Source organism: Colias croceus, chromosome 9 (assembly GCF_905220415.1).
Source record: "Colias croceus chromosome 9, ilColCroc2.1".
Lineage (NCBI taxonomy): Eukaryota > Metazoa > Arthropoda > Insecta > Lepidoptera > Pieridae > Colias > Colias croceus.
In genome coordinates this window covers 7481447-7498545 of record NC_059545.1, presented here as the reverse complement: position 1 = coordinate 7498545, position 17099 = coordinate 7481447, and the positions used below count along the sequence as shown (strand labels likewise).

Here is a 17099-nt window from a genome sequence, read left to right as displayed (position 1 = left end):
CTTGATGTTATAATGTAAGCGAAGCGATTAATTCGCTCTAATCCCGACAAAGATTTCTAAGTTAAACAACACGAGACATTCTAAACAGCTTATCACTTTACAGTCAACGACTCAATTAAGTGTATTTATTAGAATCTATTTTTAACTCGACAATTCAATTTATTTCTCGTTGACTTCGTCTAGAGTAGTGAAGACAAAGACAAAACTCAATAAGTGAAAGTAAATACCTAAAAGAATATTAAATATTGCTCGATTGTGCCAAGTCCTGTAAAGACAGATTCATGGCTGATATTTTTAAATTTATGTAAATGAGATAAAGATAACAGAACAAGATATCAAAAGCGTAGAATGACCTGCTGGATAATAAACATGCGAACATAATTCTAATAATCAAGCGACCCTTTGACCTCAAGAATTTTTATGTATCTTAACCACGCTCGTGACTTTGTAATTCGGACATAAGGATAATAAGTGAAAGTGAGTTTTACATACCTACATTATTGGTAATACTTTCACGGATTCTGAATAATATTTAACGCATTTTAACATTCATAGTTTCGTCATAACTATTTTGTTAATTCCGGGAACGAAATAAATCCACCTGCAGAATTTTGTAGCCTCTAACAATGACGTCATTTTAAAGCACGTTTACATTCTGGCAAATTCCTACTATCAAATGTATGTACCTTCTTCGATATCATTCCTCGCGGCAGCCTCAAGCAGCATCACACTATCACTGAAGTATATACATCTCTTGTTGCTCTTCTCTCTTTTCGTTTTGATCCTCGCCCACTCCTTTTCCCTTTGCTGCCATATCTTGAGCTGTTGCATGCGCCGTCTGGAATGACGATAATTGAATAATTACTACTAAGATATTATTAAGAAATTCCCGTTCCTGTGGGATTTCCGGGATAAAAAGTCTACCTATGTCTCATATTGGGTCTTCAACTTTCTACGTATGAAATTTCATTGTAATCGGTTTAGTAGTATTTGCGTGAAAGAGTATCAAACATCCATCCTCAAAAAGTTTCGCATTTGTAAAAATTAGTAGGATGACTCGTAAATACAAGCGAATACACCCTATAGATATATTCAGAAATAAGTGTAATATATTATGTAACTAAATCTAAATTAGAAGACAAGCCAATTGGCGCAGAGGTTAATGAGCTTGACGGAGTAGGTTCAAGGTGTTATGTTATTCGAAGAAACAAGACGATGTTCTGTGAAACGAGGAGAATATTTTAGATATTTGTTGAATGGTTTTCATTAGGTGTGTGAATGGGTGTGTAAAATAAAAAGCGAAGATTTTTTTTCTAAGAGTACCTAGTGTTTACTTTTGACTAATGTAAACAAATTCTGTAACGTATCGTAGAACATACGGAGGATATTTTTATTTTAGTACTCCTATTAACTAATTTATCGATAAACAACATATTTACCAAACAAAAAATCTGAATCATCATCATACCTACTTTTGAACCAGTACATTTCTTCGTATAAATATTTGTAATTCCACAATTGACTTTTACACGGTATTCCCCCATAATACTTCTTATCAAGATAAAATAAATGTTTCATGCGGGTACATTATAGTTCAAATTCCAATAGATAGTATGTATTACAATTTCGGAAATAATAAAACAGTAGGCACTTGTAAATTGGTAAACAGTGATAAAAATAAAATTCAGTTTGCCAAAACTATAATGACGTTTGTATAGTGACCATACTTTTGTCAGATAACATAGATAAATAATTGATTCACGATTGAATTTTTCGGCACTATCAAGATATTACGATAAAAAACTGGCTGTAAAATATTTCTTTATTTTTTTCAATTGCGTTAAATAAGTGGAAGAATTCAATTAAAAATATATATGTATAAAAGTGAAGGTAAGTCACAAAGTTAAGGATAAATCATATTATTTTTCTTTATGTTTTGATAATTTTGCAAATAAACCAGTTTAAACTACAAGAATAACTAACTAATTCCTAGTGTATGCACACGTCTAAAAGCATCAACCAGACACGGAAGGATGCATCGCACAGCGGAGTATAATCTCCGCACACAGTTTAAACCTTGTTTTCTAAAGGTAACCGCTAACCACACACGACCAATAGCCGTCAGCTGTTAATCTCGTCATTAAACAAACGGCCCTCAATATAAACAGCACGAGAACCGGTCGAACGCGACAGGCACACGCATTTGTCCAGGATACGAATGTGTTATATCTTATAACTCAATACTCAACAACTGGGTCACTCGCGAAACGCACGCTCTAACGCAATACGCTATCGAATAAAACTTTATGTACACGACGCTGCAGTAAAACAGTTACATATGCACGTATATTTTAATCACAACTATCTATATTTTATGAAATGGCCATATCAGTAAATCATAGCAGTATCAGTAATTTTAGTATTTACATATAATATGTACAACTTATCAGGAGTACATTAATTAGTTTCCTTTCTCGTATGCAGGCGTAAACCATGTTTAGATTTATGCGTGTGATAATGTCCATGAGATTAGTGAATAGGTACATTAAAGCTTGGTTAAGTGTGAAGAGTATATTTTGGTAATTGGTTTAATAATATAGTTTGTCGCCACATAACCAAACTTAAAAACAACCAGAAATTCTTTTACCCTGAAACAAAACTCATCTTAGACTTGTGTTTCCAACCGTATTAAGCCATACTCTATATGAATGCGCTAAAAGGAACGATTGTATGAATCATGGTAATTTCATTTTGAAACGATTTCACCAAGTTACTTCTATGTTGCGGTGCCAATCAATTTGACACGAGTGACTGAACTTATGACACAAATCAGCATAAACTCATATTTTGGCAAATAACACTCGGTTTGAGCAAGCATCGTTATAGTTCATGACTAAAGAGTGAAAGTTGTGCTCCAAAAAGGGTATCACTTCTTGAGGAAAACTGTCATAGTCTGATTAATGTTTTATTAGATGTTTCACTGTTCACATTGCTTAGCTGATGTCTCAGTCATCCATGTACCTTTGAGGGCATAAATAAAAGCCTTTATTAGAAAACAAAAAAAGAATGTCACTATAGTCGGATTTCTTTAACAAATTTAGTTAGCTCCTTGTTAGTACAGATTTTCAATGATACAACAGCTACAGATATGAAAAGCCCAGAACATTGATCTCTATAGGTTTGGAATATTATGTATACCCTCTGCATGCTCTACTGGTTCACAAGATGTAAGAGGGAATAAATTATTCAAATAAACAATGGTCGATTCAAATTACGTAGACTTTTTATACAAATAATTATAATTTTTCTGTTTACATCACAATTTAAACACAGAATACTAGAATTTCAGTTCAAATTAAAGGAAAAATAACTAAAAAAAGAGTTTGTGTACTTATGTACACGCGTTAGAAGTTATACTTCTTTGGCGTATGGAAAAAATACTAGAATATACAACTTGAACATAGTTATCAATTTTCATACCACACCGATACCTAAATTTAACTTCATGCTGTTAAATTTAGGTATCGGTGTGCGCGCGCATCGTAAAAATTTACTCTCATCATTTTTCCCTACGCGCCAAAAGAAGCATCTCCATCGCAACTTCAAAAATAACAATCCTACCCTGTCATGTCTTTATTGTCACAATTTCTGTTCAATTTACACTGCATCTTGTTGAATTGAAACGTAAATAAACTGAATCACAAATAATAAATTTAAATGTGAAACAAAACACCTCACAACTAACTCTACATTTTTATATGTCTATTACCTATCTATGACAAATAAATTTTGATGAAAATAAAAATAATGTGTACAATACGGCTTCGTTTATGTTACACACTAGCTTCCGCCTACGACTTTGTACGTGCATCCCCGTTTTTCCCCGTTCCCGTAAGAATTTCGGGAAATCCTTTCGTAGGGGAACTAGGGGACGCCTACGTTATGACATCTACCTGCATGCCAAATTTCAGCCCGATACGTCCAGTGATTTGGGTAAGTGAGGCTGTTCTGTAGACAGCGTATCTTGAATGTAATTGATCTTTTTTTTTCGTATTAAAATTTGCAGTAATCAATGTTTGCCTATTTGCCGCTTATCTGCCGCCTCCAAACATGTTAAAACGAATTATATCAGAGAGGAAAATGCTTTATAGAACTTTTCATACATATTCCGGTAACTTAACCACAACGTAGGTTATAAAAGGTCAATCGGATATAAGAGTGGAACAGAGGAAGGTCTTTATAATAAAAAATAGCCAACGACCTGCCCTCGCCGCGCTGCGGTTTTCCGTGAGAAATGATGTCGTTAAAAGGATATATTGAACGCAGACATCCCCATTTGGTCTATATTTCAGATACAGTATATTTATTTTTATCAGTATTACACCTATAGGTATACAAGTAGGGCATGCACCCGGGTTTACCCGGTTCCGAAAAACCCGGGTAAACCCGGGTTTTTTGATGATCTTGAGAACCGGGTCTGAATAGTATGAAACCCGGTTCTCCCGGTTCCGACCAAATTATTAAAATATAAAGTATTATTTATATTTTGCTGCATTATTATAACAAATTTATTGTATCTTGCAACGTCAGACTCACGTGTATCGTGAATTTTCGTGCCACGCCTCAAGCGTGACTCTGATTTGGTTGTCTAACCTTAGATGCTATAAGTTTCCTACGGTTGTATTACCAAAAAACAAATTAGGCTTCGAAAATGACAAAAATTAGGTTACAGAAATATTTTTATTAAATTTGCCGTGAATTTGAAAAGCTGTTGATTTTACTGTTTCATATTATAATGATCCAGTCATGTTTTTGTTTTTGGTATCAAGCTGAAATTTATATCGAATACTCAAGACTTCGGTCCCTTTTATGTGAAAAAGTCGATACAGCCGTAAATGCTGAAAATTTTCGCAAATTTCGACATTCGCATGGGACTCAAAACCTGCAAACAGCTGGGTACTTTTCATGAACACAGAGCCTTTAAATTTGGTAAAAGTAACGTCTTATAACACAGATAAAGGAAAAATTGTTTGAAACATAAATTTTAAAGTTACAGCATTATAAAAAATAGGTTCGTTCGGAGCCCTCGGTGCGCGAGTCCGACTCGCACTTGGCCGGTTTTTTGCTTTACAGTTTGCAGTTAATGAATAGGTTTAAGTTCAAATATGTGATATTATGATATATGACAAGGTACTTTTATAAGACTGATAAATAAAGAAAAGTATTGAAATTTTTGTTTCTTTATTAATTTAATAAAATAAGACGCAAGCCGCGTCAAATAAAAGGCCCATCAGGTACTTATACAGTTACTTTTGTTTAATTTCGTATTTTTCCAAAGTTTTATAAAAAGAACCGGGTTACCCGGTTCTACCCGGTTCTGAGCTCGATTTGGAACCGGGTTTCAGAAACTTGGAACCGGACTCGGTTCTGCATGCCCTATATACATATAAGCTTTCTGCCCCGAAGCTTCGCTTGCTTTCACGCTATCGCGTGACTGCAGATATTTCTATCCCCTATTTCACTTGTACCATGTTTTGTTTTCTTGACAGAATGTATCCTCTGCCTTTTCCCAAGCTTTAGTTCTACTATTATGAATAGTGAATAGTAGAATAGTATTATGAATAGTAGTTCTAGTAGGAAAGGATAATTAAACAGAAAATAAAATTACTTCTGTATCTAATATCTATAAAGTTATGACGGACTCTATCCTATCCCTATATTTGTACAAAGAAACCCAGTGCAAACATATTGTTCACATACAATCCCCCAATTCATTAAGGAAAAAGAAAAAATAGTTAAACAGTGGCCTTGTGTCAACGTCCACGCCTGTTCTCTTGGGCCAAATTCAATTACATTTAAGTCGAGTAAACGTCAATTACACGAATTAAATTTCCGCAACAGCCTTATGCCGTTAGCGCTTAATCTTACAAGTTACAAATAACATGCGATAAAATTGTAAACTATTTTTTTTTACGTTTTGTTTTACGGTTAGCGTCTGGTAGAGCCATAGTTAGGAATTAATATCAGATCTTATCGATTCATATTAAAGAACGATTAATGTCACACAAAACTCAACTGCTCATTAATCGTTGTTTTAATATAAAAAATAATATTAGTTTCTTTGCCAAAATCTTTGGACGTTTTTAAGAAAGTCTACGGTAGTTATGTAGGTTATCTACCTACCTCAAAAAGCCTAATTTGTAATAATAACAAAAAAGGCTTTCATTATTCCTATCATAATATATTAACTACATTATCTAATCATTTCAAAACTATAAAAGTAAGCTTCCATTTTAAGTATTTTAAACTAAAAATTCAACAAATTTAAATCCAGAAATAAGAAAGTATGATATTTGATGACGTCTGCGTTCAAGCCGCAAAATAAATTAGTTTCTGTCGTGTTACCGACGCAAACGGGCGAAACAATTAAAATTTTCACGATGCTCTTGAGATACTTGTAAATTAGAACGTAGAGAAAGAATTAATTGTGTTTCGTTATTGCAATTCTTAGTTTTTCGAAATGTATTTAACATTATAAACCTAACATAATAGTTTACACAATACTTACAGTGAGAAGTTTTTCAAAATTAATAAACCATTATTATACATAATGACAATAAATTATATAATTAGGTACACGTGACTGTGTATTGGAAATTACTGTGTCGCATTCCTAGGCGTGTTTTGACTAAAATTAATATAATATTATATGAAATCATAATTATCAATGCTATGTGAGTCCTTGAGTGAGAGTTGTCTCAAAGGAACTTGCGTATTTTGAACCCCAGGGCCTTAACGCATGCTTATCATAAAAGGCAAACAAAAATGACTAATTCAAAAATTATTAGCAAGTAAGCGATTTTGTTTTGTTTTTATAAATACGTAGTCTAGGAATATGTTGCTCATATTTTTAATAATAAACTTGTCAGAAACAAGGTATTAAGCGGAGAGCATATCAGGTTAAACCTACATTAACGTTGTATCGTACCTTTTGTCTAGATTAATTAAAGCCTTTAATTAGTAACTTGTGGGTAAAGTAATTAATAGTACACATGCTACATAGCTCAGACTTATTTATTCCTAGGTCCGTATTGATGAAGCCGCGTATATAGATAATGACTTATTTATACAATAGCATTCCCTACTATCAAATACTTGAAATGGAGAGACACTTAATATAGCCTGTAATTACTAAATCCCACCAAAAACATAAATGTAAAAATTGTAGCCGAGTTCAATCGTTGACTTGATTTGCCAAAAAAAGAAATGAGATCTAAATGTGTGCCAAGTTCTGCAGACAGTCCAGAAATTTATTTACAAAGATGTATTAAGTTCTTAGGTTGACTGAAAACTCAATTGTTTTATTTTCCCTTAGAGAACAATGTTTATTCCAAAATATAACTTTTTTAATTTGAATAATATAATTATTTTCACAAAGCAAACAACTAATGACCTATTGAACCCCATAATTTGATGAGGCTAGTTTCTAGAACCTCACAAAATATACACAGTATGTAAAACTAGCCTCATCAAATTATGGGAATTGGATATTAATATCTACGCAACTGTTTAGTCTGTATTTATGAAATTTAAGGTTCTTGTTTATCTTGAGGTCCTCTTGATATGTACCAAATTTGGTTTATATAACTTAAATAGTTTTCGAGTTATAAGGGGGTGAAAAGTGGCTCGAAATGGTTCGTGTAAATATACACACGGCTGCTGCTCGCCAGTTCTCTTCGCTTGAACTCGGCTTGACACGCTGCCGCGTGTCTAGATATTAGTATACCTTTCATAATCATAATATAATGTATGTTGTGTGCGTTTTTATTCAATTTCCTAATATTTCAACCATCACCTCATTTTTAGTATAAAATTATGTCAATCGATTTATAAACAGAGATTCTAAAAGGAAATAGTGTGTAGGTACTGTTTTGTTCCATCTTTATCAGCCAGATAAAATAGTACCTACATACACCATACACGTAACACATTGTTGAACACATCTCATTGTATATCTGAATAAAATTATAGTCTCACTAACTTTGTAGTAAAAGTGTTCTCCACTTTCATCATTTCCTAAACGTGCGTAAAGAAAGTATTGCGTGAGCATTGAGAACAGTTTTAATTGATTTCTTAATTTTGTATTACTTAAACGAAACATCTCGTGAATAACAGCGTTTTACGTAAAAATCTTAAATATAAATAAGTAAAATCTATTTAAAAAATAAAAAGTAGGTAGTTAATTAGAAACAAAAGTTATATTTATTTGAGTAGTAGAGAGGTACAAGTATATAAATCCTGTGAGACTATTCAATAGATCTTCGTGCTCTGAAAATTAGTTCAATAACTATACGCACACCAGAGGCGCTGTTCAAGTTCCCATACAAAATGCTTTCGTTGACGATACGAATACTTTTTCGATAGTGATTCGTGCTAGGGGCACTGGAATACTATTTTGCAGTGTGTATAGTTTCGTTCATCTGATTCAAACAGGTTACCTACCTAATCACTTTAATTTTAATCAGCTTAAAAAATAGAAAATCATCTGTTGAAGAATTTAGAAGGTAGATGGAATAAAGAAACTCCTAAACCTACAAAACCCTATATATACCCTTTCATTCCTATCTTTTTTATTAAATAACATCACAAGTCTTGTCAACCAGAAAGTTTCCTCTACGTAGTGGTCGTCTATCTCAATTCTCAAGTACCTTACATATCAATACTTTATCGGCTATCCTATTATCATTGGCTAACAGCTGTACTTCATATTGAATTGTTTTCTTATTATTCAACAATGAAGTTTGAACGCTATCTTCATTTTACTACAGTATTTCGTAACTGTTGTTGAAAGCAATTAGTTATAAGACAATACTCATCCGGATTGAACCATATTCACATTATTATAGTATATTGCAAATACATTTCACTGAAAAATCAATCATAAAACGAATTCATGCATGAACAGGAGACAAAATCACATACAAACTAGTACGAGAGTCATAGAAGATAAACATTTGATTAATAAAACTTAAACATATACAAATTCAATAAGGCTTCTATTATAAATACCTATATACTTCTTGAATTATATATTACACAGAAGGCAGAACTTTCAGAGAATAGTCGGCAAGAAATACAGATTCTCTTAAATCTCATAAACTTAAAACACATAAAAGTCAAAGACTTGATATACCTATTTAAATTTCATATAAACTCTAGGTACCTAACTATTAGCAACGCTCATGTTTATTCACGCGCCTTTTAAATTTAGCGAATAAAATGTATCAAGTAGTTACCATTTCAGGATTTTCAAGGTTATCTCTCGTATTTATTTATTTTTTTGACATTGCTCAGTCCTCACCTACACTTGAGTGACTTATATTTAGAAAAGGATATTAATAAACAACTAGGTTTTACATATTACACGAAATACTTTTGAATATGTATAATATCAATATGTTACGGAAACAATAAAAGAACAAATTCTATCAGCATTGAAAAGTGAAAACACACCCATTGACCACCGAGCGGCCCAATGAGACCGCGACACAATAGAAAATCTATTGTGTCTGTGATTCCGGGGGCTGAGGGATTTCAACAGTATAGTAATTAGATGAAATATCTAAAGAAGTTTGTTATTGTTATTGGAGAAAATAATTTTTGACTACAGAATATTGACCTTATAAGATGTTGACGATATATCAAAACTATAAGTAGGTACATACCGCTTCCTATACATAGCGAAATATTCTTGACTATAGGGACAATGAACGAGGAGGATATACTTGAATGTTATTTGATACACGATTGCAATTCTACATTTCTCCACCAAACATCCTCTCGATAAAATATAATCTTTGCGATACGGTGACGTGATACGTCTGCTAACGAGACAAAAATCACGAAGAAACTAATTTAGTACAAAACGTGATCTACGAACGTAGCACAAATTACAAACGCACATAACTTAGATGCGTGATAATAACGCATGTTTTCCTGAAGGTACAAAATATACCAAAGAGATACGGGAAAAGGCTTGTTTTTGCTCACCCACTTTTGTTTTGTGTATTTCCTTAATATGAAGGGTTGCCTGGTAGAGATCGCTACCCAGCGATAAGGCCGCCTTTTGCTTATTTTATATTATGTGTTGTGTGCTTTTCCACTTGTATTTATCTATTTATAAGCAATAAAGAATATTCATTCATTCATTCATTCAAAAGGCCAATCCTATCAGTTATTTTGTTATATATTTAGTACATACCCTTCAGTAGCGATTGCTAATTATTGTGAACAAGAAAACGTAAAACCTAACATTGTTGTAAAATATTACCTACATAAATATAAATCGATTTCATGGAATCGTATCTTATCTGTTTAGTTGTCCTTTTTTATTGTATTCTATAGGACAAATTTGTGTATATCTAATTAAATCTTCTTAAGTATCTACTTACTAGATGGTATCATTTCTTAGAAAATATACCATAATAAATAAAAAATACAAAGTAATTAAAAATAAATTTCGACAAGTAGATAAAATCCAAGTCTAAAATACAAATCCTAAATAGGTACCTTTAAAAATAATATATTTCCATGAAAACATCAGTGCCATTTTTTAATAAAAACATATTTATCAAGATTGGAAACTGTCCACGGGGTCGTTCTTTAAATATATCAATGAGTATAGTGTAGCATTTATCTAATATCTGCTGTATCGGAGCAAATCGACAGGCCGATATCTTAACGTATCACTAAATAATCTGTGTATATTCAAAACTCCTTCAATATATCATGTTTATCTAGCGAGCGAACGATAACATAGATATCCTCTATGAAATTGCTTCAAGTGTCTTAAAGCAGACAATGTTCACGACAATTCGTACCAAAACCTATGTTAAAAGATCTCACAATGATATTATTTTGTACAGAATTAACGGTCAATATATTCAGCACTAGCTTTCCACTCGTAGCTTCGCCCGCGCAGTCAAAGAAAAACCCGCATAGTTCCCGTTCCCGTGGGATTTCCGGGATAAAACCTTTCCTATTTCCCGGGGTAAAAAGTATATCCTTTCTCGGGTATCAAAATATCTCTATACCAAATTTCATGCAAATTGGTTCAGTAGTTAAGGCGTGACGGAGTAACAGACTTACTTTCGCATTTATAGTATTAGTATGGATTTCGATACTTTTTCACACGACTGTTACAGTTTACGTCTGTAACATTATTTTGGTGCACTATCTTGTCTCGAAATTAGAGTCCGTATGCCTACTTAATTTTTTAGTTATTGTTCATAGTTAGTTGTTGCATGTCTTCCCTTCTAATAAATTATACAAAGTATCTACACATGGATGTTTCTGCTAAACAATGTGAGTTATTTTACTACATAGTTAGCTTCAGCATGTGCAATTAATGCCAGCCGTAATAGTTAGTTATCTTCTAGAATGAGTGGCAAAATTGCAGTAAAGTACCATGATACGTGAGGCCATGAATTAATTAAAAATGCATACTATTTCGAAACACAAGCCTTGCCATTCGTTTACGGGAAATATTCGGAATAGCGAAGTATATTTGGTAAACAAGCTCGTCGATGTTGTTGTCTTAAATTCATAGAATACTATTATAGTTTGTGTAGACAGACACATTCTACAGACATAAAAGTAGCATATTTTAAAATATTTGTATTTAATATTTATGTCTCTCTTAGTGTAGGTACCTTAACCTATAATTTATGAGGCTAATGGTTAAACAAGATTTCTTTATCAATTCAACGAAACCTGTATTTTAAATCATTGTAAATTAAAACATTCGTTCCTTTTCATTACCAAACCATGACTCGATATTATACAATCGTTTCGTTATTTTAAGTCAATTCTTCAATTAAGTATTCAAGAAAATTACTTAGGTAACTACTAGTTATATACGAAGTCCTATTTTTCTGAATAGCATTTCCTTGTTTTAGTAGCTATATGGATTCAGTAGAAATGTGTCTACACCTGTGATATAAATGGGTCACTTGTCAGATGGTATTTCAGTTTGTCGTGTTTCGTGAAAGGGGTTCACGTCGCAAAGGACCAACTACTAGGCATGAAGACCAGCAGTACAGTATGACAGTTACATAGGCAACCTTTAGTGAGAGGAATTTCTCACAATATTTTATAATATGTGTTTCGTTTATAAACTGCGAACACATGTATAACATGCTAGTATTACATATATAATATAGACTTGGGAATTCGAGCAGATATTTAAATTACGCTATCATTTATTACCATAAGCTGTTCGGAAACCGTTATACCTAGTTAAGTCTAGAACAAAAACAAATTTAGCGACATGGCATTACAGGTATAATACGTATATCTTGTTTTTATTATTTCCTAGAGATTATCTGCACGATTATGTGTAAAACACGTGTTTATTAATTTAGCTAATACGGTCTCCCGTCTTGATATAATATAATCATTAATAGAAATATAGTTTTAAGTTTTAAGTACTGATAAATTGATAGTAATAATTCATTCGTAGATTTTACATTGCAATAAAAACATTCCTACACTTCAGTAAATTCAATCGTAAATCGTAATTTTACATATATAATCCAATATTTATTACTTATAGAACAGCAATCCTGTTCTACCAATACATAAGCTCATAGCAAACTAAACCATACGATTTAGTCTTAAGGAGTATTTTCGTTTGAACAATGAACATTCTTCCATGTAACAAACTGTACTTCTAGGGTGGCCCCTCTTCACGGTAGAAAGCACAACCCGTTGCCGTATAAAATCAAATTTACTCAACCCGAACGGTTAGGCATAAGGCAGGTACCACATTTTGTCATGTAAAACGGACCGTGTTAGGTTCCATACGAGCACCATATGTACAAACGGAACTAAACCGCATTGATGACATCATTATCTTGTAGATAATGTTGTATTAAATATAAAGACGTGCAATGTACCTACCTACATTTTTTTATTATTAAAATTCGCTAAGTTTCATATACATATCCTCTCCATCCTTTTTTAAGATTAAAATGTTAAGACGATTTTTGACCACTTTCTAGACAAAAATTTCCCTATGGAAAAGGATACACGTTCCGACAGATTACAGAAAACTTGAATGGACCTAAGTAGAGCAAATTAATAGGAATCTTTTCAAATACACACGATTACTTGATATGTAAAACAGCTGCCATAAATGCGTAATAAATTATACAATGAAATAAAAGATTGCAAATAGTGTAGATCGCAGAGATAATTAAAATAAACGTCCTACTTGTCTCGACGATCTTCATCACTGCGACATTTCCATAGAGAAATGGACAAACACTCGATTAAAATTCAAAAAGGCGCTAGATGTGGCGGATAAAAATTAATAACACAGAAAGACATTGTCCTCGCGTAAACGCAATCCATTTATGCAACGCTGAACTTATAAGCAAGGCCAAGAACTTGGATGTCGCAATTTTTTTTTATGCCTTTGTAATGCGAAATGTAAAAGCTTTATGGATTTTTTTCATTATTGTATAACATTCTTTGTTTATACATTAGTAGACCTAATATAATAAATAATAATCTAATATATAAAAATCAATGCCACTTTTCGTTGTAATTCCATAACTCGAGAACGGCTGAACCGATTTCGATAATTCTTTTTTTATTATATTCCTTGAAGTACGAGGATGGTTCTTATGTAGAGAAAACGTAAATATGTACCACGGGCGAAGCCGGGGCGGACCGCTAGTATAATATATTTTTAAACTAATAAAAAGTTTTCTGAGCACCTGAGAAATATTTTTACGTCAATAAACAAAATACATTGAAAAATAAAATGAGTGTGTAGGTACGACAAGGGCATTTCGAAATCCGAATATAACTTAATATCCAAAGGCATTACAGAAAAAAAAAATATCTTGACACCTTTAAGGAATTTAATATATTGATTATTGGGAATATGAAAAAATTCGATCAGGTTAGTCTTTAAATTATGAGCACGATCTTGCTCAAAAATGAATAATAGTAATGTACTAAATAATATTTCGAAGCTCAAGACAAACTTGACTAGTATCTAGAATCGAATTAACTTTACCTTATACGGAGCAATTGCATAAATAACAGTGATCAACTAATATCATACAATTATGCATGTAACTTCCACACTTGCAATAAAAGTAAAGGAAAGTCAGGTTGAAGTGAGAGGTTGATTTGTCAACAATATGTTGCAAAACATAATGTGGTTGATAAATATCTCTAGCTAAAATCTATATGACTCAAATTAATCCATACTAATCCATACTAATATTATAAATGCGAAAGTAACTCTGTCTGTCTGTCTGTTACTCAATCACGCCTAAACTACTGTTGAACCAATTTTCATGAAATTTGGTATGGAGATATTTTGATACTCGAGAAAGGACATAGGCTACTTTTTATCCCGGGAAAATGACGCAATCCCGGAAATCCCACGAGAACGGGAACTATGCGGGTTTTTCTTAAACTCATCTTTATTTACCATCATTTTCGGAAACCTAGTATAAAATATTTAAATAATGTACATTAAAAACTTGAAATGTCACAAGAAACAGACAAAAAGTTTAGGGCTATTAAAGTTTTGTTATGTAGAACAATATATATTTACCTGCGAGCTAGGTGAAGCCTCTCCTGCGTTGTGAGATGCTCCACCTGTGCCATTTCTGACACCAGATCGGCATGCTCCATTATTGCCGATATCTAGAAAGAAAAAAATAATTTAACTTCTATAACTAGGGTTGTTTATAAAAAATGGATACAAAATTTCAGAAATTTTGTTGCTCTCTATAAATAAATCTATACTAATATTATAAAGCTAAGTTTGTTTAAACACGCTATTGTCAGGAAACACGGGTCCGATTTGATAAATTTTTCCACAGTTATATTAGTTAGTTATTTATCGAGGGAGCAACAGGAGCAGAGCGATGCGGGAAAAACATGGGCCCAGTTAGTTTTATTATATAGAAACATTATAAATACTTAATATTTTTTCTTCCTATCATCACCTTCATTGGTAACCGCTGTAGGGACATGGCTTTCCAATGAGATTAAGGGCATAATCCACCTCGCCGAGTTTGATAGTGTTATCAATCATTTTGGTTTTTTGACATGCCACTTTCTTATAAAAATTTCCTTCACCAATTGGACCAGAAAATTCATATAGTTAATAAATCAGGCCCTGGAACCACAGACACAATTAAAAATCTATTGTGTCGTGGACCGATCGGGCCGCTTGGGGCTCAATGGGTTAATCTTAATAGTAAAAATAAACAATAATTTTATAATGAATTAGCGGTCCGCCCCGGCTTCGCCCGTGGTACATATTTACGTTTTCTCTACATAAGAACCATCCTCGTACTTCAAGGAATATAATAAAAAAATAATTAACGAAATCGGTTCAGCCGTTCTCAAGTTATGCGCTTACAAACACATTTTGGGATTCATTTTTATATTATAGATTACTCTATTTAGTATAACAACTATAGAAACAGAAGCTTATGAGATTTTCCCTACACCAGGTTTAACAACAAAGTGGCATAAAGCCTTCATAATCCAATTTGAATCAAAACATGGTTGTTTTCAACAAATAATACCTACAGTAATGATAAAATACACAACTCAAACTTTAACCATTAATTATTTATTTTAATAAACACAACAGTAGCCGATCTACGCAAGCTGGAGGCCGTCAATTTGCAAGAAACTGCGCGCGAACGAGGAAGGTGGCGTGAACTTGTGTCGGAAGCCAAGACTCTGTTTGGGTTGCAGATATAGTTAAGTAAGTAAGTAAGTTATTTTAATAAAAGTAACTTTGGTGGATTCAAAGTTCAGTTGGAACTCAATATGATCTTTTTTATTTTAATCGCATCTTTACTGATATCCCAAAAATATGTCAGGAAATGAACCGTAGTAACAAAACTAAGTCATGAAATATCACTTTTTTGTATATAAAACTATGTATCCAGCAATTTTATTGATTTTTAATAAGAAAATATCTAAAGTGGCTTTTCAATATTGATAAATTCAACAACTGATAAGATAAGTGACTAGCAGTGTTCTTACAATCATGCACGAAATTATCGTTCATATATTTATTGAAATATTTATAATAATGGCAATGTAAACAAAATCTATTTCTGAGCAATATCAAGAACGGTCAACAACTTATTAGAAAGGTGACAACCATGTTAAGGTACTTAGCTTTCTTTAAACTTTTTTATTACCAGTACTGTAAAGGATAATACGTCTACAAATATTTATTTAAATTTCAAAGCTTTATTTAAATGCATACCTGTTTATTTAATTACTACAAAGCCCAAGTATGTTTCATTCCCGTCTTGTTATGTTTAACACACATAATTCACTATAACTAAGTGTACACGCTGACTGATTTATTTTAATTAAGTCAGAACGATTCAATATAAATTTTTACAGTTACACGACATTTTCCGTTATTTTTCATGAAAATTATGAACACTTCTCGATAAAGAAAAACTGAGACACAACAAGCAGCCGAGTGAGCAACTACTGTCACAAAGACACAGACTATACCGGAATATGTCAGTATGTCAGTGCAATAAAAAACAGATAAGAAAAAGAACAATTATTATGTAATCAATGTATCACAGATAATTATTATCTTTAATTATTATAAACATTATTTAATATAAATATGTTTATAATATTAATTATTATAAATTATTGTCATTTTATTTCATGTTTATTTTACTGAATAATGTAATAATTTATAATATCTATGTATCAGTTTAGTTCTCATCTCATGTGTACAAAAGCCTTGTATTCGTTTCAGATAAAGCCTATTTCTTTTTTTATTTCTTGACAGCCAGTATCTCAGTACGAAAAAGGCGCGATGTTTCAATTTTAGAAGGTGTACCTATTTTTACAAGAATTAAATCACTGATTAATTAATGATGGTAAGATTACATATTAATTATTATTATACTAGATTATTTGTAGATAATCTATATAAGTATTTATTTAAAATTATATAGTTATGTATCAGCCATCTGGTTACCATAACACAAGCGAAAGCTTAGTATGGGATCAGATCG

At 32.3% G+C, this 17099-nt stretch overlaps 1 protein-coding gene across 2 annotated transcripts in view; it reads right to left on the bottom strand.

Moving 5' to 3' along the window:
* Window positions 1-16557, bottom strand: part of LOC123694354 (protein phosphatase 1 regulatory subunit 16A) — a 32191-nt gene extending 15634 nt beyond the window's left edge. For both annotated transcript variants that reach the window (XM_045639767.1, XM_045639768.1), the window contains exons 1-3: window positions 16319-16557; window positions 14636-14727; window positions 687-838 (exon numbers count right to left, since the gene is read on the bottom strand). In XM_045639767.1, coding sequence (XP_045495723.1) covers window positions 687-838; window positions 14636-14715 — 232 coding nt within the window. In that variant the 5' untranslated portion in view covers window positions 14716-14727; window positions 16319-16557. The remainder of the gene's footprint in view (window positions 1-686; window positions 839-14635; window positions 14728-16318) is intronic.
* Window positions 16558-17099: the final 542 nt, after the last annotated feature.